The sequence below is a fragment of the Leopardus geoffroyi genome, chromosome A3, assembly GCF_018350155.1.
Source record: "Leopardus geoffroyi isolate Oge1 chromosome A3, O.geoffroyi_Oge1_pat1.0, whole genome shotgun sequence".
Classification (NCBI taxonomy): Eukaryota; Metazoa; Chordata; class Mammalia; order Carnivora; family Felidae; genus Leopardus; species Leopardus geoffroyi.
The window spans coordinates 61,061,346-61,089,328 of record NC_059336.1 but is presented as its reverse complement, the minus strand read 5'-3'; the positions used below and the strand labels follow the sequence as shown (position 1 = coordinate 61,089,328).

General features: G+C 39.4%; 1 protein-coding gene and 1 pseudogene across 3 annotated transcripts in view; both read right to left on the bottom strand.

Moving 5' to 3' along the window:
- The window catches only part of CRACDL (CRACD like), a 145,239-nt gene that overhangs the window by 57,346 nt on the left and 59,910 nt on the right, over positions 1 to 27,983 (bottom strand). For all 3 annotated transcript variants that reach the window (XM_045445764.1, XM_045445763.1, XM_045445766.1), the window contains exon 2: positions 9,080 to 9,159. In XM_045445764.1, coding sequence (XP_045301720.1) covers positions 9,080 to 9,149 — 70 coding nt within the window. In that variant the 5' untranslated portion in view covers positions 9,150 to 9,159. The remainder of the gene's footprint in view (positions 1 to 9,079; positions 9,160 to 27,983) is intronic.
- LOC123580675 lies at positions 20,748 to 21,145 on the bottom strand (annotated as a pseudogene).

Here is a 27,983-nt window from a genome sequence, read left to right as displayed (position 1 = left end):
ATCTCTGTTTTTTTCAGTAATTGCCCTAGAAATCATACTATGTATTCTATTATGGGACAAAACAAGGAACTTAGAATACTTTAATCCTATTTATATGTCCTATTTTGTTTTCACTTTTTAAAAAACTCTTCCATGTTCATTCAGATATATCTGTTTGTTTCTCAGTTTCCTTGCTCACCATTCCTTCTTGTATTCCAGACTTTCCATCTAGGACAATTTTCCTTTACAATCTGATTTGGAGAGGGTCTACTGATGACAAATTCAGTTTTTGTTTGTCTGAAAACGCCTTATATTTCCTTAATTCCTAAAATATATTTTTCCTGGGTATAATTTTCTAGGTTGGCAGTTAGTTTTTCACACTTATTCTTTCAATAATATTGAAAATATTATTTCACTGTTTTGTGGCTTCTGTTGTGTGGTTGAGAAGTCAGTCATCGGCTTTTTTTTTTTTTTTTTAATTTTTTTTTTTTTCGACATTTTATTTATTTTTGGGACAGAGAGAGACAGAGCATGAACGGGGGAGGGGCAGAGAGAGAGAGGGAGACACAGAACCAGAAACAGGCTCCAGGCCCTGAGCCATCAGCCCAGAGCCTGACGCGGGGCTCGAACCCACGGATCGCGAGATCGTGACCTGGCTGAAGTCGGACGCTTAACCGACTGCGCCACCCAGGCGCCCCAAGTCATCGGCTTTTTGCTTCTTTGAAGGTAATCTTTTTTTCTCACACTGATTTTTCATTTTGTCTTTGATTTTCTATAATTTCACTCTGCACGGATTTTCCTTTTACGTATCCTTCTTGGGGTTTATTCAGTTTCTTGAATCTGTGGATTGGGTCATCTTTTTCTAAATCAATTCTAGAATATTCTCTGTTACTCTCTCCTCTCTTGAGACTGCTCAGATGTACATTACATCCTTTCACTTATCTCTATGCCTCTTCTCTTCTGTACCTCCCATCATTTTACCATTCTATTCTATATTCTGTATGCTTTTAAAAAATTTTTTAAGTAATCTCTACACCCTACAGGGGCTCAAACTCATAACCCTGAGATCAAGAGTTCCACATTCCACCCACTGAGCCATCCAGGCACCCCTTTTCTGTCTACTTGCTTATGATTAATCTATCCTGAGCTGATATAATCTGCTGTTAAACTCATCCAATAAATTTCTAATTGTAACAGTTATTCTTATTTCTCTTTTTAAATAGTTTTTTACGTTTTATTTATTTTGAGAGACAGAGAGAGCAGAGGAGGGGCAGAGAGAGAGAGGGAAAGAGAGACTCTCAGGCAGGCTCCATGCTGTCAGCGCAGAGCTCAATGCAGTGCTCGAACTCACGAACTATGAGATCACGACCTGAGTTGAAACCAAGAGTTAGATGCTTAACTGACTAAGCCACCCAGGCGCCCCTAGTTTTTCTTATTTCTAAAAAAATCCATTTGATGGTTTTCAAATCTGGCATATAATTTTTTAAGTTATTTTAAATATTACAAGTTAAATTTACTCTTTTTGGTACACATAGAGCTGCATAATGATCTCAAGATACAGAATTATACCATCACCCTCCAGGCTGCCCTTTTGTATCCAAACCCTTCCCCGGTCTTTAACCCCTGGAAACCACTGATATCTTCTCTGTTCCTATAGTTTTGCCTTTTCCAGAATGTCATATAGATTGATTCATACAGTATCTGTCCTTTTGATTCTGGCTTCTTTCACTCAGCACAACAATCCATGTAGTTACGTCAAGCAGTAATTTGTTCCTTATTACTACCGAGCCCTATTCCATTGTAGGGATGTACCACTTTATTTAAACATTGAGCAGTTGAAGGACATTTGGATTCATTGCAGTTTTTGGCAATTATGAATAAAGTTGGTACAGGTTTCTGTGTAAATGTAAGTTTTCATTTCTCTTTGGCAAATACCTAAGAGCAGGATCGCTGGGTCACAGACTAAGTGTATGTTTAATTTGATAAGAAACTGTTGAAATATTTTCAAAAGTGGCTGTACCATTTTGCATTCCCAACAGCAGTATGAGAGTTCCAGCTGCCCTGCATCCTCCAGCACTTGCTACTGTTGGATGTGTTGTTGTTTTGCTTTGCCATTCTAATAGATGTACAACAGTATCTCATTGTAGTTTTAACTTGCATTACCTAATGGCTACAGATGTTGAGCACTTTTTCATGAGCTTATTTGGCATCTGTGTATCTTCTGGTAAAGCATCCTTTAAAACCTTTGCCTATTTTTTATTTGGGTTGTTTGTTTTCCTAGTGTTCAATTTTGAGAGTTCTAAATACAAGTCGCTTGTCAAGGGTGATTTATAAATATTTCCTCCCAGCCTCGGACTTGTCTTTTCATTTTCCTTTTTCTTTCTTTCTTTTTTTAATTTGAGAGAGAGTGTGTATATGAGCAGGGGAGAAGGGCAGAGGCAGAGGGAGATAGAGAATCTTAAGGAGGCTCCACGCTCAACATGGAGCCCAATGCAGGGCTCAATCCCACAACCCTGGGATCAGGACCTGAGTTGAAACCAAAAGTCAGACACTCAACAGAATGAGCCACTCAGGTGCCTCTGTCTTTTCGTTTTCTTTTCTTCCTTCCTTCCTTCCTTCCTTCCTTCCTTCCTTCCTTCCTTCCCTCCTTGCTTCCTTCCTTTCTTTATTTTTTTGTAATTTTTAAAAATGTTTATTGATTTTTGAGAGAGAGAGAGAGGCAGAGCACAAGTGGGGAAGGGGCAGAGAGAGAGGGAGACACAGGATCCAAAGCAAGTCTTTTCATTTTCTTAACAGGGTCTTTCATAGATAAAAAGTTTTAAATTGTACTGAAGTCCAATTTAGGCATTGAAGTGTCCTAAGAACTCTTATATAATTCCAGGTCACAAATATTTTCTGTTTTCTTTGAAAGGTTTAATAGTGCTGCATTTATGCCCTTGATATATTTTAAATTAATTTTTGTATCATCTGTGAAGTAGAGGTCAAAGTTCTTTTTTTTTTTTTTTTACATTGGATGTTTAATTTGCTCTAGCACCATGTTGAAAAGATAACCATGCTGAAAAAATGTTCAACCATGTTGAAAAGATAATCTTCTTTCCCTTGAATCACTTTTGCATTTTTGTCAAAGATCAACTTACCACATTTGTATGGGTTGATTTTTGGACACAATTGTAGCTCTACACATCCACCCTTTTCATCATATTACCACGCTTGGCTTCGTTATTGTAGCTTATGAGTAAGTCTTGAAATCAGGTAATGTGAGTCCTCCAATTTTGTTCTTTTCCAAAACTGTTTTTACTATTCTGGTTATTTTGCATTTTCATGTAAATTTTGAAATCAGTTTGTCAATGTTGGAAAAATATCCTGCTGGGATTATGACTGTTTCATCTTTACTCTTTCTTCTCCTCCTCATCCCTGCCAGGTTATTTCAAAGCAAATCCTCCCAGATACTATTATCACTTCATCTATACGGATTTGGCTTTGTCCTAAATAAAAAAATCTCTGACTTTTCATGGAAATTAAATAAATGATCACTGGTCAATATTCTTGCTGTAGATCACTGATCTGGGTCCAGCCTTCCACAGCAGACGTAGCAACAGTATATTCTACCCCACATGTACTAACACACCATTCTGCAGCTCAGTGGGGGGAGAACTGACATTTTAGCAACACAACTGTCCAAACTGTAAATGTAGTTTTAGTCCGTTCAGGCTGCTATAATAAAGTGCCATAGACTGGGTGGCTTATGAGTAACAGAAATTCATTGCTCACTGTTCTGGAAGCTAGAAGTTTGAGATCAGGGAGGCACCACAGTGGGCTTCTTTTGGGGCTCTCTTATAGGTTGCTGATTGCAACTTCTCACTGTGTCTGTAAGTGGCAGAAAGAAAGCAAGTAGCTCTCTGGTCTATTCTGATAAGGGTACCCATTCCATTCTTGAGGGTTCCACCCTCATGGCCTAATTACCTCCCAAAGGCCCCACCCTCCTAATATCATCACATGGTGGTATTCGGATTTTAACATGAATGTGGGGACACAAGTATTCAGTCCACAACACATAATATATCACTCCATGTATTTAGGTCTTTGTTGACCTAGGTCTTTCTTTAAACAATTTTTTTTTCAGTACACAGGTCCTGCATACATGTTGTTAGATATGTGCCTAAGTATTTATTTTTATTTGTGCTATTGTAAATTGTACTTTTAAAAATTTCAGTTTTATAATTTTTCACTGCTAGTTATACAGAAATACAATTGATATTTGTATATTGACCTGTATCTTGCAATCTTGCTAACCTTGCTTAAGAGATCTAAGTACTTTTTTGATATTTTGTATAATCATGTCATCTGCAAATAAAGATAATTTCACTTCTTCCTTCTATCTGTATCCCATTTACTTATCTCCCTTAGAGCACTGGCTGAGTGTTATGACACTTTTCATAGTTCTCTGTTCCTTCCAAATATTTTCAAACTTTTTAAAATTATCTTTAAACATAGTTACTATGCACAATTGCTTTATAGCATATATTTGATCATTCTGGTATTTGATTCTTTTGTGTATCTTTTATGTGTCTCTTGTTTCTGCTGTGTATTTTTTTATTAAAAATTTTATCCATTTATTTTGAGACAGAGACAGCGTGAGTGGGGAAGGGGCAGAGAGAGAGGGAGAGAAAGAATCCCAAGCAGACTCCATACTGCCAGCGCAGAGCCTGATGCGGGGCCCGAACTCACAAACCACAAGATCATGACCTGGGCTAAAACCAAAAGTTGGACACTTAACCAAGTGAGCCATCCAGGCACTCCGTTTCTCCTGTGTGCCAGTTTGTTAGGGCTGTTGTCATAAAATAGAACAAACTGAGCAGCTTAAACAACAGAGGTGTATTGCCTCTCAGATCTGGAGGCTAGAAGTTTGAGATTAAGGTGTTATTGGCATGGTTGCTTCCTTGAAAGGGCCGTGACATCTATTCCATCCTCTGACTTCTGGTGGTTTGCTGGCAATTTTTGACATTCCATGTCCTGTAGATGCCACCACCCTGATATGACTTCATCTTCATATGGTGTTCTTCTTGTGTGCGTGTCTATGTCCATATTTCCCCTTTTGATAACAGCATCAGTCACAGTAGGTTAGGGGCCCACCATATTCCAGTATAACCTTTTCTTAACTAACTCCATCTGCAATGACCCAACTTCCAAATGAGGTCATATTCTGAGGTGCCAGGGGTCAGGACTTCAATATATGACTTTTGGGGAGACCTAATTAAACCTAGAACATGTTGCTTCTCATTCATGGTGCCCTATGGCTTTATATATGTGGTTATCACTGACTGTGTTTGTCATGGAACTTTTTGAAAATATTATTTTCTGTAATATTTTGAAGTCTAGGTAGAGGTACTGTTCTTCAAAAAAGATTGTCTGATTCGACAAGGTACCTATAATCACATCCAGTCTAGGAATAATATTAGCCAAGTTCAAGGGTTGAGATTCTCTAAATTACCTAAGTGATACAAAACTCAAGCTACAAATCCATAAAGAGGTGCTTTACCTCTTATTCACACTTACTCTGATTTTATTGCTCCTTGGGCTCCCACCTTCGAGTCAAGAGGGTCTTCTGTTAGACAGCCCACCTTGTACAGACATGTACTTTGATATCTGACCCTTTCTCTCATCTATCACTCCATGAAGACATGAAAACGAAATTCAAAATTTCCAAGATTGATCAATGATCTGAGGGCAAAAGTGGTTTCTATGACCACTTATCTCTGCAGATCACCATTTCTCTTTCAATTCTGGCTATCTTATTTCTTACTTTTAAAAAGATTTTTAAGAGGTAAATGGTCTTACCTAGAATTTTTTCTCATTTTTTTTCATCATGATAACTGATAAATTTTTTCTCATTTTATTTTTTTTTCCATCATGATACTCTTTTATCCACATCCCCTATCTCCCCCATCCCCTCTCCCACTTTCCCTCTGGTAACCATCAAATTGTTCTCTATAGTTAAGAGTCTGATTCTTGGTTTGTCTCTCTTTTTTCCCCCTTTGCTCATTTGTATTGTTAATTAAATTCCACAAATGAGTGAGATCACATGATTATTTGTCTTTCTCTGTCTTATTACACTTAGCATTATACTCTCTAGCTCTATCCATGTTGCAAATGGCAAGATTCCATTCTTTTTTATGGCTGAAAAACAGTCCTCTGTATGTATGTGTGTGTGTGTGTGTGTGTGTGTGTGTGTGTGCACATGTGTGTATATGTGTGTGTGTATACCACTTTTTCTTCATCTACTCATCTATTGATGAACACTTCAGCTGCTTCCATAGTTTGTGTATTTCAAATAGTGCTACAATGAACATAGGGGTGCATGTATCCCTTTGAGTTAGTGTTTTTGTGTTTTGGGAGTAAACACCCAATAGTGTGATTTCTGGATTGTAGGATAGTTCTATTTTTAATTTTTTGAGGAAGCTCCATACTGCTTTCTGCAATGGCTGCACCAATTTGCATTCCCACAAACAATGCAAGAAGATTCTTTTTTCTCTACATCTTCACCAACACCTGTTGTTTCTTGTGTTGTTGATTTTAACCATTCTGATAGATGTGAAGTGATATCTCATTGTAGTTTTGGTGGGCATTTCCTTGATGACGAGTGATGCTGAGCATCTTTTCATGTGTCTGTTGGCCATCTGTATGTCTTCTTTAGAGAAATATCTATTCATGTCTTCTGTCCATTTTTTAACTGGATTATTTGTTTTGTGAATATTGAGTTGTATCAGTTCTTTACATATTTTGGATACTAATATTTTATCAGATATGTCATTTGCAAATATCTTCTCCCATTCAGTAGGTTGCCTTTTAGTTTTGGACTAAAGGAAAGGACTATTTCCTTTGCTGTGCAGAAAATTTTTATTTTGATGTAGTATCAATAGTTCATTTTTGCCTTTATTTCCCTTGCCTCAGGAGACATTTCTAGAAAAATGTCAGAGAGATTACTGCCTATGCTCGCTTCAAGAATTTTTGTGTTTTCAGGCCTCACATTTAGGTCCTTAATTCATTTGGAGTTTATTTTTTTTAATTTTATGATTTTTTTAGTTTATTTTTGTATATGTGAAAGAAAGTGATCCAGTTTCATTCTTTTGCATGTGGCTACCCAGTTTTCCCAACCTCATTTGTTGAAGCTTATCTAGAATTTCAAATTTTAAATGGGAAGGAGTTGACCTGAATAACTTAACTTACTATTGTTCAGAAAAAAAGAATATTTAATTTCTCTCTTTCTTTTTAAAAATTGATTATAGGGGTACCTGGGTGGCTCAGTCAGTTAAGAGTCTGACTTCAGTTCAGGTTATGATCTTGCAGTCCATGAATTTGAGCCCCACGTCGGGCCCTGTGCTGACAGCTCAGAGCCTGAACCCTGCTTCAGATTCTGTGTCTCCCCCTCTCTCTGCCCCTCCCCCATTCATGCTCTGTCTCTCTCTCTCTCTCTCTCTCTCTCTCAAAAGTAAAATAAACATTTTTTAAAAATTTATCAAAGGGGCACCTCGGCTCAGTTGATTAAGTGTCTGACTTCAGCTCGAGTCATGATCTCAAGGTTTGTGGTTTCGAACCCCATATCAGGCTCTGTGCTGACAGCTCAGAGCCTGGAGCCTGCTTTGGATTCTGTGTCTCCCTCTCTCTCTGCCCCTCCCCTGCTCACACTCTGTCTCTCAAAAATGAATAAATGTTAAAAAAATTGTTTTTAAAACTGATTCTTCATGGTAGCCTCCATAACCATCCCAAACTAGCATTTATGGAGGTTGTTTCAGACTAATGACTAATGAAATGCTTCTTCAAAGAGTATTTTTTGTTTAAAATCAGAAATAATTCAGTATCCTGTAATATGAGAAATTTTGAAATTCCATTTTCTCTCTCAGGATTTATTTTTATTTTTTTATTTTTATTTGAGAGAGAGAGAGACAGAGAGTGAGACAGAGGGGCAAAGGGACAGAGAGAATCCTAAGCAGACTCCATGTTCAGCACAGAGCCTGATGTAGGGCTCTATCTCACAAACCTGGAATCAAGACCTACACATCCAAGCTCAGACCTAAGCCAAAATCAAGAGCCAGATGCTCAACTGACTGAACCACCCAGGTGCCTCCATCAGAGTTAATTTTTAAAACCTCACCTTATATTTAGGCTTATTTGTTGTCTACCAAAATGTGACAGAGGAAAAGTAGTTCTAATATGGAATAATAAGGAAAATCTACCTATAATATATGAAATAGACTCTTTAATGAAATTAGTATTTGAAGCTAAGGGTTAGCATCTAGGATTTAATATTATTGGAAGCTGTTCCCACTAAAGTACAACAAAGAAAATCACTACTAGCATTTTAACTTTATTTTTACTTTTTAGCATTTTAACTTTAAACAAGAAAATGATGGAGATCTTTGTTACTGAGATAAGGGGAGTATAAATGGCTAACCTAAGAAAAAGGTACATTGTGGGGAGATCAAAATTTTTAAGGTCAATTTTGCAACTCTGTCTAGACAAATAGCAATTTATGGAAAACAGTGAACCAATTACCTAATCAGGTAACACTGAGAACATGTAATGAGATGATGGAATTTGGCTTGGTAGGGAGCCTGGTATTTAGCTTGGTAGGGGGTATAATAATGTTCTCTGAAGGAGAATCAAAGCCATGAAAGAAAGACAGCAAAGGCTCTGTCTTGATAATATTATTTCTTCTGCATGATCAGGCCATATCGTGCTTTTCCCAACATCCTACTGATTCTTTGGATGTTCTTGGATGATAAGTGACTCCAATGAATTGTTCCTCCTTGCTTTCAAGTCAGCCAAACATGGGGACGGATTTGCCTCCAGGAATGAGGAATATGACTTTAAAACTTCCCTGTGTGTGACAGAGAAGCAAAGGAGTACTGCCCTCAGTGGCCTTAAATAATCTGGATGTGCTCTCCAGTCATAGTGAAGGGTGTGGGGTGTTTGGACACATTGTGAACTGAACCCCCACTCTCCACACACAGAACCCCAAAAGCTTGGCTCCATCAGCCCCTCTCCCTGCCCCATAACCAAACATGGGTTCTTCTCAGAACAGGGGTAGTGAGGACCTTACCCGTGCTGTCCTCCCCAAGGCCTTCTGCAGCTTCTCGAAGCTTAATGTCCATCACCCTCGTGGAGATCATATCCAGTTCACTAAAATCAAATGGAAATTCATGTTAAAAGGGACATGCTTAACAGAAGTCGACAATGAGTAAAATGGTTTTGGTGACTGCTTTTTGCCCAGGACCTCACCTGCACACACCCCATCAAAGACAGATTCCAGGGCAGAGTACAGGACAGTATAGGCCAAAACCATGCCCACAGCTCAAGATTAATAGCCACATAGGTGTTTATCTAATCACTGATCAGAGTTCATGGAAAACATTTAACTAGAAAAAATGCTTGACCAAATTATACAATGCAGATTTGACTCCTTTCCTTCAAAAAAGCTTTTTTGGAAATTGTTTTCTTCATGGGTGAAACAGATAAAGGAGATTAACAGTATACTTATCATGATGAGCACTGACCAATGTACAGAAACGTTGAATCATTACATTGTACACCTGAAACTAGTATAACTCTGTATGTCAGTTATACCTTGATGTTTTTCTCTTATTCACTGTAAAAAGTACAGAGAACGAAAATCATCCATAATCCCACCTTAACCAAGGTTACTCCAATTAATGTTTGAATTTCCTTCCAATATTTTTGTCTACACAGATATGTGTGTGTACATGCACACATATACCTTGTTAGGAAGACTGACTTCCTGGTTTTCTTATATCATATCATTAAAATTCTTCATAAGTGTTAACTGTAATGGCTATGAAGTATTTCCATATAAAGCTGCAACATCATCATTAATTTACATTGAGTTTCTTTTCTGAACTTTTTATTATGAGAAATCTCAAACAGATACAAAAATACAGAGAATATATAATGAACTTAACATATTGTCACTCTTGTTTCATTTTTACACCTTCTCCCCCTCCCACTCCCACAAGGTTATTTCAAAACAAATCATCCCAGATATTATTATCATTTCATCCACATAGTTCCATGGTTTCTTCCTAAATTAAAAAGCCCTGACTCTTCATGGAAATAAAATTCAAGCTGTGTCCCTGCCTCTTTCATAGTTGACTTTAAAACAGTGTCCTCTACCCCACACATACTAACTCACCATTTATATGGAAAGCTGTTTCTTATTGGCAGTTACTATGAATCCTCAGACTTTAAAAGGGGGCTCAAATATCTAACTAACCAATTAACATTTAGCACTTGTACACAGCGCATAATGGGAAATAATAGGAGAAATACAAAGAAAATATTTAACAGAGCAAAGGACTCGTTGGTTTTTGCCAGAGTTGGGTCTAACATTTAGGTCTTTAATAATAATGCCAAAATGTCCATCTTCTGACCAGCCAATTCCTGAAAAGGTGAACAAAGCTCCACTGGCTTTGTTTCTTAGTTTGCATATAATTTAGCTCCCTAAAAATATCTGGTCAACAGAATCAAGGGAAAAAACCCCACATGATCACCTCAATTGATCCAGAAAAAATATCTGACAAAATTCAACACCCTTTCATGATAAAAATACCAAAAACAAAACAAAACAAACAAAAAACAAACCCAGGAATAGAAGGAAACTCAACATAATAAAGGCCACATGTGACAAACCCACAATGAACATTATCCTCACCAGTGAAAAACTGAAAGCTTTTCCTCTAAGGTCAGGAACAAGACAAGAGTACCTCTCACCACTTCTATTCAACACAGTACTAGAAGTTCTAGCCAAGGAGACTAGGCAAGAAAAAGAACTAGAAAGCATCCAACTTGAAAAGGAAGAAATAAAGTTAAGTAAGTCTATTCACAGATGACATGATCTTATATGTAGAAAACCCTGAAGACTGCCCCTCCCCCATACAAAAAACTGTAAGAACAAACTGAGGGTTGATGGGGGGTTGTGGGGGGAGGATAGGTGATGGGTATTGAGGAGGGCACCTTTTGGGATGAGCACTGGGTGTTGTATGGAAACCAATTTGATAATAAATTTCATATTAAAAAAAACTATTGGAACAAATAAATGAATTCAGCAAAGTTGCAGGACACAAAATGAACACATAAAAATCAGTTGCTTCCGTACACGGACAATGAACAATCTGAAAAGGAAATTAAGAAAACAATTCTATTTACAATAGCATCAAAAAGAATAAAATACTCAAGAATAAACTTAACCAAGGAGACAAAAGACTTGTACACTAAAAACTATACACAGTTGTTGAAAGAAATTAAAGAAGATACAAAAAAAAATGGAAAGATATCTCATGTTCATGGATCAAAAGACTTAATTGTTAAGATGTCCCCAAAGCAGTCTACAGATGCAATGCAACTCCTAGCAAACTTCCTGATCCCATAATGTCCTGCTGTTCTCTGATACTATGATGGGAGCAGGGGGAAGAAGCTACCACGGCATTTGAAAGAAGAGGCAGCAGAGAAGGAAAAGCAGGAAAATGTTAGAAGTAATAAGGAGAGTGAAAATGGTAAGAGTTGCTTAAAAGTAGCCAATGATTACCCTCGGTGCCATTGTTAAGGCTGCCACTGAACTGGAAAATACAAGAGCAAGAGCTTTCTACTACTTGAATTTGGAGTTAACCACAACAATTGTAATTAATTATCAAGCATGTAGTGTATCATTTGAGTTACTTCATTTAATCCCCAGGAATCTTTAGTATTCACATTTTGGGATTGAGAACATATATCAAATAAGCATATTAACTGGTTTAAAGTAGCAAAGCAGTATACACCAACCTGTATACTCGTGTGACTGTTCATCCACCAGGGGCAGACACTTTTGAGGCCTGGGGACACAGGTGAGATCGATGTGCTCCCTGCCTGTTGCAGGTGCTGACCCACTGAAGGGGAGAGTCCTGAGCTGTCCTCTGAGGGGCTTACAGGAAGCTAGGAAATCCAAAGGACATGAGTATCCGCCTGAAATGGCTCTGTCTGTCAAGCAGCTCCTGTGCAGGAACATGCCAGGGCCCAGAAGCTAAAGGGGCCTCAGGAGACCATCCACTGAGTCTTAGTTTGGGGGGAAGGGGTTTGAGGCTGTCATTATATGTCTACTGTCACTCTTGAGAAGTCATGATGTGCAGGTTTCTGTGAGAGTGCGTGCACATGCCCCATGGGTTGGGGTACACAGAAGGGCGCCACATCCCACTGAGTATGGAGCAGATCTAGATGCTCACACTTGCTTCTGCCTGGCTTGAATGATGTGGCTGTGATGAAGTGACACGGGGCAGAGGTTCAGGAGTAGGTGGGAGGGGAGTGGCCCAAGAGAATGACCCAGTCCTCACCCTGCTGTAAGGCACATCCTGGTGGGGCCCAGATGCAGACAGCACTACCAGATGTCAAGGCTGCTAATGGACTGATGGAGGCAAAAGTCACTCCACAGATGAAGGGACCACATGGGAATCAGGCTCACCTCACATGAGAAGTTTTAAAGCCTGCTCATATTTTCTGTTCCAAACATCTTCAAACCAATAAGAATACAATATAGTACAGAGGAAAAGGGCAAAGCCTGGGACATTAGGCAGTCCTGGGGTTGAAGCCTCACTCTACCACATACCAGTGCTGAGCCTCAGTTTTCTTATATACAAAATGGGGATAGTAATACTTTAATTAAATGGACTGAGAACACAGCACACACAAGCCCTTGCTGAGAACAGCTGTCAGTTTCTGAAGCTTGTTCCTCACTGCATGCTTATGTACGCCTTTGCATAAATGTAGATAAGAGCACACACAACCAGCACATCTGGTAGCAGGTGAGTTCGATTCTGTCTCACGAAGATAGTCTCCTTATGCAAGTAGCTCATTTTAGAGCCAACTTTATCAGTCAAAGATCAAGACACCTGGATTCCCACATGACACCTGTGCTTCCCAAAGTCCTGTAGCCTGAAGGACCGTGTACAGCAAGGTGAATCAAACCACTGCCAGGTAACTGGTAAGAACACACTCCAGGCCACAGAGGAATGTCTGCCCTCTGAGACTGTGGAGTGTGCAGACCTAGGACATCCTCTTCATTGACACTCCAGGGGGAAACATTCCACAACCGTCACCATGGAATGTCTTCTCTACTGGGCCCAAGGACTTGCCCTTCTAAACACACAACCTCCCCCACCCTCCCTGTAAAATTCAATGACAAGCCAGAAGAAGGAAAACCATAATGAGAAAGGCAATGTGGCGAACACCCCATAACTCCCAGCACCCCTTCTGCTTGAACTCAAAGTTCAAGTCAGGTTACCCCAACACCCTCAACCTTAGCTTTCTTTTTTTTCCCTTTAAAAAAAATGTTAATTTTAGTTAACATACAGTGCAATATTGGTTTCAAGAGCAGAATTCAGTGATTCATCACTTACAACACCCAGTGCTCTTCACAAGTGCCCTCCTTAGTACTCATCACCCATCTAAGGGTACCCATAGTACCCTCCGTTTGTTCTCAATCATTAAGAGTCTACTGTGTTTTGTTTCTCTCTCTCTCTCCTCTCCTTTTGCCTCTTCCAATATACTCATCTATTTTGTTTCTTAAGTTCCACATATGATGAAATCATACGGTATTTGTCTTTCTCTGATTGACTTATTTCACTTTCACTTAGCATAGTACATTCTAGCTCCATCCATGTTGTTGCATTAGGCAAGATTTCCTTCTTGGTGGCTGATTAATATTCCATTATATATATTTAAATTTATTTATTGAAATTCAAGATAGTTAGCATCGTGTAGTATTGGTTTCAGGAGTAGAACCCAGTGATTTATCACTTACATACAACACCCAGTGCTCATCCCAACAAGTGCCCCCCTTAATGCCCATCACCATCTGGCCAACCCCCCAACCCACCTCCCCTCCAGCAACTCTCAGTTTGTTCTCTGTATTTAAAAGTCTCTTATGGCTTGCCCCCTCTCTGTTATTATCTTATTTTTCTTTCCCTTCCCTTATGTTCATCTGTTTTGTTTCTCAAATTCCACATATGAATGAAATCATATATTTGTCTTTCTCTAACTTATTTCACTTAGCATAATATAATCTCTAGTTCCATCTACATTGCTGCAAATGGCAAGATTTCATTCTTTTTCATTGCTGAGTAGTATTCCATTGTGTGTGTATACACACACACACACACACACACACATCTTCACATCTTCTTTATCCATTCATCAGTCAATGGACATTTGGGCTCCTTCCACAATTTATCTATTGTTAGTAATGCTGCTATAAACATTGGGGTGCATGTGCCCCTTTGAATCAGCATTTTTGTATCCTTTGGATAAATACCTAGTAGGGCAATTGCTAGGTCATAGGGTAGTTCTAATTTTAACTTTTTAAGAAACCTGCATACTGTTTTCCAGAGTGGCTGCACCAGTTTGCATTCTTATCAACAGTGCAAAAGGGTCCCCATTTGTCCACATCCTCACTAGCATATGTTGTTTCCTGAGTTGTTAATTTCAGCCTGACAGCCAGAAAGGAGTGGCAGGAAATATTCAATGTGTTGAATAGGAAAAATATGCAGCCAAGAATCCTTTATCCAGCAGGGCTGTCATTCAGAATAGAAGGAGAGATAAAGAGTTTCCTAGACAAATAAAAACCAAAGGAGTGCCTTACCACTAAACCAGCTCTGCAAGAAATTTTAAGGAGGGGGAGCACTCTTAGTGGAGGAAAAAATAAAAAAGAAGACCAAAGCAACAAAGACTACAAAGGACCAGAGAACATCACCAGAAACGCCAACTCTATAGGTAACATAATGACACTAAATTCCTATCTTTTAATAATCACTCTGAATGTAAGTAGACTAAATGCTCCAATCAAAAGACATAGGGTATCAGAATGGGGGGAAAAAAACGAAGATCCATCTATATGCAGCTTACAAGAGATTCATTTTAGACTTAAAGACACCTGCAGATTGAAAGTGAGAGGATGGAGAGCCACCTATCATGCTAATGGAGTCAAAAGAAAGCCAGAGTAGCCATACTTATATCAGACCATCTAGATTTTAAAACAAAGACTGTACCAAGAGATGAAGAAGGGCATTATATCACAATTAAGGGGTTTATCCATCAAGAAAAGTTAAATATAAATATTTATGCCCCCAACTTGGAAGAACCCAAATAAATATATTAATCACAAACATAAAGAAACTCTTTGATAATAGTAGGAAACTTTACTATCCCACGTACAACAATGAACAGATCAACTAAGCAGAAAATCAATAAGGTAACAATGGCTTTGAACGACACCCTAGACCAGATGGACTTAACAGATATATTCAGAACATCTCATCTTCAAGCACCAGCATACACATTCTTCTCGAGGGCACATGGAGCATTCTTCAGAATAGATCACATACTGGGTCACAAATCAGCCCTCAACAAGTACAAAAAGATCAAGATCATACCATGCATATTTTCAGATCACAATGCTATGAAACTTGAAATCAACCACAAGAAAAAATTTGGAAAGCCCTCAAATACATGGAGGTTAAAGAACATCCTACTGAAGAATGAATGGATTAATCAGGAAATTAAAGAAGAAATTAAAAAATACATGGAAGTAAAGGAAAATGAAAACACGACAGTCAAAACCCTTTGGGACACAGCAAAGGCAATCCTAAGAGTAAAGTAGATTGCAATTCAGGCGTATCTCCAGCTTTCTGCCTTCTTGCACCAACCCCAAACCTGTTGTTCTGACAGCTCAAGTCCAAATAAAGGAAAACTTACTCTTTAAATCTGGACCTGAGGGGGTCTCTTCAGGGGTTCTCATTGACTCAAAAGGGGGCTGAGCCTCCAGCTCCCTCTGTAGTTCACAGCATTCATCAGTGTGATCTGGGCACCTACAGAATCTAGGGGAGTTCTACATCCAGTGAAGGCTCCCTGTGGGGGTTGCCCCACTCCCTCTCTATGAAACCTAATTGTAACCACAGGCTTCTTTCTAGCTTATAGAATAATTTCATCATTAGCTGCAGCTTATATTGAAAAATTCTACAAAGGTTTATTCACATGAAGAATGAGAATAGATTTTAATATGGTATCTTAAAGGTTCCAATCTATTATATTTACCTATACAAGGCAAAGAAAAATATCTATAAACTGATTGCATACCCTGATCACATAATCATGCACATCCCTACAGACCTATTAATCCCACAATATCTTTCAGGCCATATTCATATCCCAGTGGTATTTTTTCTCAGCACTTGTACCTTTCTCCATAATGCCCACCCACACTGGGGCACCTGGGTGACTCAGCTGGTTAAGCAGACGACTCAGCTCAGGTCATGACCTCACAGCTCATGAGTTAGAGCCCTGAGTCAGACTCTGTGCTAGCAGCTCAGAGCCTGGAGCTTGCTTCAGATTCTGTGTCTCCATCTCTCTCTTCCCCTCTCCCACTCATGACCTGCACCTCTCTCTCAAAACTAAATAAACATTAAAAAAAATTAACACCAACACTGTTAACAAAGACTTGTTTATAAGATATCTGTCTAGCATTCCCCACCCTTCCAAGACTTCAAGTTTGGTAGGGTGAGCTCTGTGCCTGTTGTGTCCATTGCGGTCCTACCAGCACCTAGGACAGTGCCTGGAGCAAGGAACTGAACACAACATAGGAACAAGACAGTTGACAAAATGAGAGAGGCTTCTGTAGATGACTGACACAGGGGCCAGTAAAATGAAAAGCAGTAAATCATCTGGTTCCTGAAATAGATCTATTTTTATAACCCAATTTAAGGCTGGGGAAATTCTCCAGAAAATTATTGAAACCTGACTTTGTAAAAAATAAATAATCCTTATTGAAGGAAACTATATTTTATTTACAGAGCAACATGACTTTGAAAAGATTAAAAACAGAGCTAAATTTGGCCCGGGTGATGGTATTTCATAAGGTCAAATCTATGTGTGCTTCTCCTGTACTTTTTCCAGTGTCTGTGGCTGCTTTGATTTGGAGTCACCATGTCCTTGAGAAAGCTGACTCTACCTACACCTGTGTGGTTATACCTGAGATTCTGAGGGTGAGTGATGACAATTACAATGAAGTAACTTTAAAAAAAAAATTAAAGTCAATAATCACAGATCCACAAATGCAGTTTACGTTGTTTAAAAGCAAATGAGAACAAGTCTGAATACCAGTGTTCATGTGCCAAATCATTTGAAAATCTTAGAACCATTTCCAAATATATGCCTTGAAAGTATCATCTAATCACTGGAGTCTTTTACTTTTCAATGTCCTAAAAATGAGATAACACTGAGAGAGACTTCAGAGTCTTAGAGCTAGCTTTTCTTCCTAGATGATGCAAAAACTGATGGAAATATAAAATTCAAAAGTAATAGTTGAAGATTCTAATATCCTGCTCTCAATAACTGACAGAACAACTAAGCAGAAAATCAACAAAGAAATGAAAGATTTGAAAGAATAACATTAACCAACTAGAAATCTATAGAACACTCCACCCAGCAACAGAATAAAAAGTCTCCTCAAGTGCACATGAGAGATTTTATGGGATAGACCACAGATAGGCTATAAAACAAGCCTAGAGAGATTTAAAAGGCTTGAAATTACAGAAAGTATGCTTTCTGGCAATAGTGGAATGAAATTAGAAATAAGAGAGAGGAGGTTTGGGAAAGTCACAAATATGTGTAAATTAAACAACACTTTCCTAAGTAACCAACGAAATGGCTCTATTAATGTCAGGAAAAAAAACAGGTTTTAAGAGAAAACTATAACCATAGATAGAGTCATTTTATAATGATAAATTGGTAAATCCATCAGGAAGACATAACAGTTATAAACAGGTATGTACCTAAAACCAGAGTCTCAATATACATGCAACAAAAATTGATAAAATGAAGACAGACAATTCAATAATAATACTAGTAATTTCAATAATTGGGGACCTCACTTTCAAAAAAACAATAGGCAGAAATTCATCAATGACGTAAAAGACTTGAGCAATTGTATAAACCAATTTGAATATATATATATATATATATATATATATATATATATATATATATATATCTCCATGAAAAAAATAAAGCATATTCTCCAACCACAATGGAAATAAATTGGAAATCAAGAGCAGAAAGAATTTGGGGAAATTTACAAATATGTATAAATTATGTAATGCACTGTAAATAACCAATGAAGTCAAAGAAGAAATGACAAGAGAAATTATAACATACTTTGAGATGAATAAAAACACAACACACCAAGACATGTAAGATACATGCCTAAAGGAAAAATTATACCTATAAACACCTATATAAAAGAGATCTTAAACCAATATCATAACTTTCCACCATATGAAACCAAAAAGAAGAGCAAACTAAACTGAAAGCAAACAGAAAAAAGAACATAATAAATATCTGAGCAAAAATTAATGAAATATAGGATAGGAAAACATTTTGAAAATCAATGAAACAAGTCAGTTCTTCAAAACATCAACAAAATTGATCAACCTTCAACTAAACAAAAGGAAAGAAGATTCAAATTACTAAAACCAAAAATCAAAGAGTATCACTACTGACCTTATAGAAATAAAAAGGATTATAAAGGAATATTATGAATAATTATATTCCAAAAATATAGATAACTTAGATGAAATGGACAATTTCTGAAACCACTGAATTTGAATCAATAAGAAATAGAAAATATGACCACACTTACAGTAAGAAAAGGGACTGGTCACTTAAAATTTCCCACAAAGAAATGCCCAGACCCAGATATCTTCATTGTTGCATTCTATTAAACATTTAAAGAATTAATTGCAAACTTTCCTTTCCCAAACTGTTCTCCAAAATACAAAAAAAAGGTAACAACTCCCAATTCATTCTATAAGGCCAGTATTATTCTGATACCCAAACCAGACAAAGACCTCACAGTAGAAGAAAATTACAGACAATATCTCTTATGAGTATAGTCACAAAAATTCTCAAGATAATACTAGCAAATCAAATCCAGCAAACATAAAAGTGGGATTTATCCCAGGAATGTGGGTTGGTTTAATATATGAAAATCAATTAATTTAATGGCTGATCCTCGGCACAGAGACAGCCTACAGCAATTGAAAAAATAAAAATAAAAACAAAATCCAGCAAATCCTAAGGGAGAGAATCTGATTTCCAAAGTTACCACATTATTAGAGTCAAATATCCAGTTTTAAATCTATCCCTAAAAAAAGGACCCAAGGCAGATCTACTAGGCAAATACTTTTTTCAGTTTCTTTATTTTGAGAGAGAGACAGAGAAAGCAAGTGAGGGAGAGGAGCAGAGACAGAGGAAGAGAGAGAGAACTGCAAGCAGGCTCCATGGTGTCAGCGCAAAGCCCAATGCAGGGCTTGATCCCAGAACTGCAAGATCATGACCTGAACCAAAACCAAGAATTGTACACTCAACCAACTGAGACACCCAGGTGCCCCTAAACAAAGACTTTAATACAAGTGTCTTAAATATGCTCAAAGAACTAAAGAAAGATGTGGAGAAAGTCAACAAAACAATGTATGAACAAAACAGAAATATGGATAAAGGAGAGAACCTAAAAAGGAACAACAAAAAAAATCTGGAGCTGAAAAATACAATAACTGAAAGAGTCACTAGAGGGATTCAAAGGCAGATTTCAGCAGGCAGAAGAATCAGAAAAATTGAAGACAGTGGAAATTATTGAGTCTGCGGAACAGAAAGAGAAAAGATTGAAGTACAAAGAACAGAGCATAAGGGGCTTCACCAAGTAGACCAACATATGCATTGTGGGAGTCCCAGATTGAGAAGAGAGAGAGAAAGAGGCAGAGAGAATATCTGAAGAAATAGTGACCCAAAACTTCCCAAATTTGATGACATGAATATAAACATCCAGAGAGGTCAATGAACTCCAAGTAGGCTAAACTCAAAAAGACCCACACTGCCAATCAACACACACAAGAGATCCTCAATAAAGCAGATTTCTCTCAGAAACTAGAGGGCCGAAGGCAGTGGGCTGATGTACTCTAAGTGCTAAAAGGAAAAAATGTCAACCAAGAACCATATACATAGCAAAACTGTCCTTCAGAAGTGAAGGATAAATTAAGATATCTCCAGATAAACAAAACCTGAGGGAGTTCATTACCACTAGACCTGCCCTACAAGTATTGTTCAAGGGTGTCCTGCAGGTTGAACAAAAGGGCACTAGACAGTAATTTTTTTAAAAGCTTATTTATTTATTTTTGAGAGAGAGAGGATGGAAGAGAAAGAATCCCAAGTAGGCTCTGTGTTAATAGTGCAGAGCCCGATGTGGGGCTTGAACTCACGAACTGGGAGATCATAATCTGAGCCGAAATCAAGAATCAGACATTCAACCAACTGAGCCACCTAGGTGCCCCAAGAGTAATTTGAAGCCATATGAAGAAATAAAGCTCTCAGTAAAAGTAAACACATGGGCACATGGGTTTGCAACTCCACTTTTTATTTTCTATGTGATTTGAGACTAATATATTAGATCTAATATATCTAATATAAAATATTATATTTATGAGATATATATATGCTTAATTATATATGTATATGTATATATGTATATGTATATATATACGTATATATATATTGTATATATATATACAATATATATATATAATATATATATACAATATATATATATGTTTGTTTTATTGAATGATTGATCTATGTAACTGCCAAGGCCAGTATGTATAGACAAAAGAGGGGGAGTTTTATTTCTTGGCCTCTTCCTCCTTGGACACAGCCATGATAATTTCCTCCTTTTTGGCCTGGAGCCACTCTTCAAAGCACTTGAGGTGGTCAGTCTTCCTAGATTCATACTATCTTCTGAGCAGTCAGTGCAGAATTCTTATCCTCCTCATCCAGCACTGGCAGTACCCTTTCACTTCCTTATGCCCATATGCCTGACCTTCTGGCAGGGCCAAAGTGTTTTTCTGCCACTGAGCCCAGGAATGGATAGTCACAGGCTCCCGGATGACCAGCCCATCTTTGATCTGCTGATGGGAGTTGGCATTAGCACTTACATTGTTCTCATGGGGACCAACCAGACCTTTTTGCCACAACGGAAGACACCAGAGGTAAGCCTCTTCTAAAGCCTAATCATACTCATGGAAATGGCCACAGCGGCAAAAGGAAAGAACTGGAATTTAATACATTTTTTAAAAAGCAATTAGTAGCCTAAGAGCTAGCAGTATTGTAACTTTGGTTTATAACTCCACATTTTGTTTTCTATATAAGAGATTGATGCATTTTTTAAAATTATTAGTTTATGTTTTAGGACACATAAAAAATATAAAGACATTATTCTGTGATATAAACAACTGAAAAGAATGGATACAGACATGTAAGGAGACAGAGGTTTTTGTGTTACTAAAGTTAAGTTGGTTTAAATCCAAACTAAAGTGTTACAACTTTAGGATGTTAAGTGTTACTTATCCCCATGGGAACCACAAAGAAAATAGCTATAGAATATATACAAAAGGAAAGGAGAAAGGAACTGAAATGTTTCACTACCAAAAAATCAGCTAAACACAAAAGAAGACAGTAATGCATGAAATCAGTGATAAAAAACTATAAAGTATAGAATAAAAAAACAAAATGACAAAAGAAAGTCTCTCCTCATTAGGTAAGCCTTAAAGGGAAGGCGATTCTGAAATAAGCTATATCATGGAAGAACCTTGAAGACATTATGCTAAGTGAAACAAGCCAGTCACAAAAAGACAAATGCTGTATGATTCCACTACTTAGAAGAGTCAAAATTATAGTGAGACAAAGTAGAATGGTGGTTTCTAGGGGCTGAGGGAAGATGTAATGGGGAGTGATTGTTTAATGGCTATATACTTTGAGTTTTACAAGATGAAAAGCATTCTTGGGGCACCTGGGTGGCTCAGATGGTTAAGTGCCCAACTCTTGACTTTAGCTCCGGTCATGATCTGACAGTTCATGGGTTAGAGCCCCGCATCAGGCTATGCATGGACAGTGAGGAACCTGCTTGGTATTCTCTCTCTCCCTCTCTTCCTGCTCCTCCCCTGCTTGCTTGTGCAAGTGTGCTCTCTCTCTTTCTCTCTCTCTCAAAATAAATAAATTAAAAAAAAAAGATGAAAAGCATTCTGGAGAAGGATGGTGGTGATGGTTGTACAACAATATGAATGTACTTAGTCCCATTGAACTGTACACTTAAAAATGGTTAAGATGATGAACTTTGCTGTTATGTATATTATATAACAATAAAAAAACGAAAAAAGTGTACACTAAAACTTGTACACCAATGTTCACAGCATTATTTATAAAAACAAAACATAGAAATAACCCAAATATTCACCAATTGATCAACAGATACGAAATGTGGCATATACACATAATGGAATATTATTTGGCCACAAAAAGAAACAAAGTACTGATACATGCTGCAGTATGGATCAGCCATGAACACACTCTGCTCAGTTAAAATAGCCAGACACAAACACTATGGAACATCCAGAACAAAGCCCTAGAGACAGAAAATAGATTAGTGATTGACTAGAGCTGTGGAGTGGGGTGCCCGGGAGGCGGGAGGGTGGGGTGGAGAGGTAGAGTAGGAAGTGACTGCTAATGGACACAAGGTTTCTTTTGGGTGAGATGAGTATGTTCTGAAATTAGATTATGCTCATAGTTGCACTACTAGAAATATATGTTGATGGTGTACTTTAAACAGGTGAAGTTTATGGTATATAAATTACATGTCATCAAAACTCCTGGATAAAAAAAGTGTTACTAGAAAAAAAAAAAAAAAGGTGAAACAAAGAGGTTTTTGGAAAAGAAGACATGATAAAATTTGTCTCCAGCAATTCCACACTAAAATATTAAAGAAGACGGGTGTGATCTTAGATGGAAGCTGGAGGTGTGGGTAGGATTGGAGGGATGGAGAGCAATACGCATGTGGGTAAACCTCAATGTGGACAAGAGGGGGAGGCAGTCTGGATTTCAGCCACAGGCCCTGAGTACAAGTAGCACAAATGTGTGCCCTGGCCTGCTCTCCCTCCCTAAAACATTCCATTTCCTTCTGGCCCAGGGCCTTTGCAGATGTTCCCTCTGCTTCAAACATGCTCTTCCCTGCCCTCACACCCTACCTTTTTCTTATTAACTCCTACTTATCCTTGCGATGTCAACCTCAATTCTGCTTCCCCAAGAAGACTGATGTGCCCCTTCAGGATGACCTAGGACCTCCGCAACACACCTTTTGTTCATAGAACTTGCCAATTTTAATCCTAACTGTGTTTGCATGATTCTTTGACCCAGTTCTGCTTTATAGATTTAAGCCTGCTTACATTCCTATACGTTTAATCAATTTTTCCTTTTCTCGGGGGAAAAAGATGAAAATAAACTGTGACTTAACTATTGTTCTCTAGTGAGTCACACCAGGATCTGCCTGTATCTTTTTTAGAAAAATAAGTTTCACGTTACTGAGGCAAATGAGATGTGTAATGCTCGCAAAGTTCCTGTGAGAAATCACTCTTCAAAAATTGTGGCAGCTTAGTGATTCATGATAGATATTATTATCCTCCAGAGCAAAGGACTTGACCACTGCGTCCACCCCAAAGTGACAGGGGTGTCAACGCTGGACTCACCACAGCCAGCCATTTCTCTTGAAGTGCTTAGAGGACCTCCTACCCTTTAAAAAAAAAAAAAAAAAAAAAAAAAAAGCAGACACCTAGATATGAGTGCGCAAAACCTTCTCTGTATACTGTCAGAAAGGACAGGGAGGAGAAAGGGATAGCTCTAGTTTGATATTTTGGGGGAAAAGAAAGCCAAGAAGTCTTATAAGCAAAGGGCTAAAACCAGAGAACTCAGATACTGAGTCATACTGCTCTGAATGGAGCAAGAGGAGAGAGTAAAAGAGCATACTGGGTGGTCAAGTTTTGAAGTTCCCAGTATCCTGGACTCGTTTATCTCATGAAAAACTAAAATTAGGCTTGACCTAGAGAGGCAAATCATCCCCTGTCTTGTGAAGTGTGTAAAACTTGAAGACTAACTCCTTGAGGATAAGGAATATGTACCAGGATGGTACTGCCATACAATAGGTACTCAATAAACACTGCTGAATGAATGAATGAACAAATGAACCAGAGGCACTTATAATAGTCGCTAGACAAATGAATCTGTCTAATCTCTGATAAAAATGTGATAGCATCAACTACCCATTCAGATCCCAAGGCCATCTAGCACTCCACTTAGCTAAACTATGCCACATTTCTCCAGCCTGGGTTCTGCTTGTCCACTGTCTTCCTTTAGACATTTCTTAGGGACAACCATGCAGAGCTGAAGTTCAACGGTCTTCGGGAGTAAAAGAATACGGATGCAGAGGATATCCCTGCTCCAGATGCCTTGTTCCCATCCTCAAGCTTCCCTTTGGCTATGGGCTGGGCATGAACAGCAAGGGCATCCGGAAAGAATGAGGCAGTGAGCCACAGTTCACTGGGCTGTTTCTTTACAAATAAACAACAGAGCTTCATCCAAACAAACTCCATCATCAACACGAAAAATAGCACAGTTTATAAGCATATAAACAAGTACCTTACGTAAGATAAACTACACCGTTTTGTGAAACTTATATAACAGTTGATTTCACGGTATTCTGAATTCTTGTAAATGGGCAAGCTGATAAGCTACTTAGCTGGGAATGCATACAGTGCGGTGTATATACGTAGATACGTGCACATGCACCTGTGTTCACACATGAAGCCTGAGCCTACAGAAATACTCAATAAATCTCATGCCTCAGACTGTGATGCATGACGGCTCTCACAGGAGGAACCTATTTTCACACATCCAGGAGTGAATGCTTTCACAGGAGATTTGAAGAACATTAGTTTAGAATTCTCAGGTTATTAGAGTAAAAAAAAATTCTATTAGGGACTTTTACAAAGCCATTATTTCAAAAATAGGTAAGCATAAGAGCTTCGAACTTTGCAGCCTTAATTTAGAAATTGTATTTGCATAATTCTTGGAAAAATATAATACAAATTCACTCTAGTGCTGGGGATACCTTGCCAGGATGTAACTTATGTAACTTAAAACCTTCAGTCTTGGAGAGGTGCACTTGTGCTGACTACTGCACACACACCTGACAAATGGGGCACTGGATCCCAGGTTGGTTCATGTTTAACTTCATCAGTTTACTGAGATAATAAACTCTCTTTTTAAATGTACATATACCAAGAATAATGACACAAAGCAAGTTCTTACAGCTTAATTTATCTGGGATGTTACATATGTGATTGGCACTTCTGCAGCACGGCAGATGCAGAGCTGAGATTTTTTTTCTTTTGGTAGGAAGTCATGCTCCAAGGACTATTAATAAGGAGACATAACACCACCCCTCATTCTGGCCCACGCAAAATAGGCAGACTCAGACACTGAGGTTGAGTAATTATCAGTAAAAAGATTTTTATGAAACAGTAATGATGAGGACGTCCCTGCGCAGGGCTTTACACAGCACAAAGGCCTGGGTTCACAAGGAATCCTAAATTGCTGGGTTGCTGTCCCTTTGGAACAAAAGAAGAGAGTGAGGCTCAGGGCAGGGGCAGGGGTGGGGCCACAATCCCAGGAGATAAATTAACATCTGTAAGGAAGGAGGTCATAAACTTACTAGAACACGTGATAATAGACTCTGAGAGTCCATTCTTTGGCCCCAAGGGTGGTCCCTGTGGCACTCCCCTCCCCCCATCTCTCTGCGCTCAGAAGCCCACCTGGGGGCTCAGGCCTGAGGCGCTGCTAAAAGGAAGCCACCCTCTGGATGTAGAGTAAGCCTCCTGCACTTTCATCCTGCTGGAAACCAGCAGCAGGGAGAAGAGAGGGCCTTCCCTGTCCCATCCCCCACATTCCACAGTGGACACCACTGGGTGCTGATCCAGAGCCTTCTTCTCTATCTCCCCAAGCAGCGTCACTGGGCCTGGCAGCACCCCCACCTCCTCGGGCACAAGAAAGTGGGGCCTCTGCGGACCACAGCCACTCCAGAGGGAGGTGTGAAGCACAGAGCAGTAAAAGCTAAGAAACACATACACTTGCTTCGTTCACCCCAACTCTGGAAGGCCACGTGTGGAGATGACCTGACACGGCAGGCAGTTGGTCTGGAGCTGTTACCCGCCTCCCTCTGAGTGGAGTCGCTGCCAAATTGCTGAGGATGAAAAATGACAAACCTGGGCTTTGTTGTACTGGGTTTGCCACAGAAGCAGGCAAAGGGCAATGACGGGATAAGGTTGCATTTCCTATCTAGGTTAAGGGCTGATCCCGGGGAGAAATAAGATCTGATGCTGAAAAATCCCAAACAAATTCTGAGCCTAACACAGCCAAGTCCTATGCTTCCCTCTCCTTCCAGCACCAGGGACACACAGCACATCCATTCAGTCCTGCCCTCCTTGAAGTGCACTTACTACCTGTGGAGTGAGGGGTCACTGTAGGGGACACACTCATCTCTGCCACTGAACATGTGCTCCTTAGCTCTGGCTTTCTTGTTATTTGTTCTTAAAGGCTTATCATGTTATCCTGGATCCATGATATGTTTTGTGAATGTTTTCCTGGGACCTTCCAAATGCTTCTGGGAGTGGGCCACCTGCTCACCCTGCTCCCTGCAGGGTGAGAGGATTCCCAATACTCCCTGCTAGAGACCACACCTGGCAGGTGCACAGACCACACCACTGGAGAGAAATCACCAGTTGCAGCCTGTGTGATGAGGCTCCCCGGCCTCTCCCAGGCACAAAGTTGCCCTCCCTGGTGATGTCCTCTCTGATACCTGCAGTTGAGCCATTTACAAGCGATGGACCCCAGCAACCCAGCTTCGCAATGCCACCTGCCTCAAATCTGTCCAGAGTCTAAAGGCTGTTAACCCAGGACAATCAGCAGTTTCCAGGCAACACCTGGAGGGCTGGCAGAAGGCTCTAGATGACAGGTGTGATTCTGTATTATCACTGAAACCAAGGAACAAGTGGGCAGCAAGGGGGAGGGGGTGACTTCTGAAGATGGTTCTAAGAATGTCCTAGCTTGCTTTTCTGTTTTCCAAAATGCATCTATATAAAATTCTAGTCAGATGGTTCATAATTTAAACATTAAAGCCTGACCGCTGTCTGTTGATAGTGATAAAAGAAAGTAGTGAGTTTTAGAGAATTTGGAAAACAATCACTAAGACCTTTGAAGGTTTTTTTTTTTTTTAATTTTTTTTTTTTCAACGTTTATTTATTTTTGGGACAGAGAGAGACAGAGCATGAACGGGGGAGGGGCAGAGAGAGAGGGAGACACAGAATCGGAAACAGGCTCCAGGCTCTGAGCCATCAGCCCAGAGCCCGACGCGGGGCTCGAACTCACGGACCGCGAGATCGTGACCTGGCTGAAGTCGGATGCTTAACCGACTGCGCCACCCAGGCGCCCCTGAAGGTTTTTATATATATACTCGCCTTTGTGCACTTTAGAGGCTGAAGGCCAGCTGCCTCAATGCTGGCAGGAGGAGTTGGCTGCTAACAGAATAGTCTTTTCCCAGAAGAGGGACAACATGGGGGAGGGGTCTCCTGTGTCTCCTGTAGGCAGTTCAGGGGCCCAGGTGGTAGAGTGAACTACTGAAGGTCAGAGACAGCCTCAGGGCTGATTCTCTGATGTCCCAGTGAGCAGCACTCCTCCAGAGGCATGAGCTTGGTCAAACCCAGAGGAACCCACCCACAGCAGCAACCCACTCATGCTTGAGGCCGACATCCATCAGCCACGCTGAGATTGGAGCCCACCCTGCCACTTGCTATGTGAGCCCATCATGGGGTCACGGTGCTGGATGTCTCAGGGACAGAGAGGTACACTGAGGAGCAGGCGAGGAAGATGCACTCCAGCCTGCTTGCACACGCCCGCCTCTGCACCTCCTCCCAGTGTGCTCTCCACGGCACAGTTTGTACCTCTTAAATCTCTGCTCAATTTCAAGAAAAATGCTC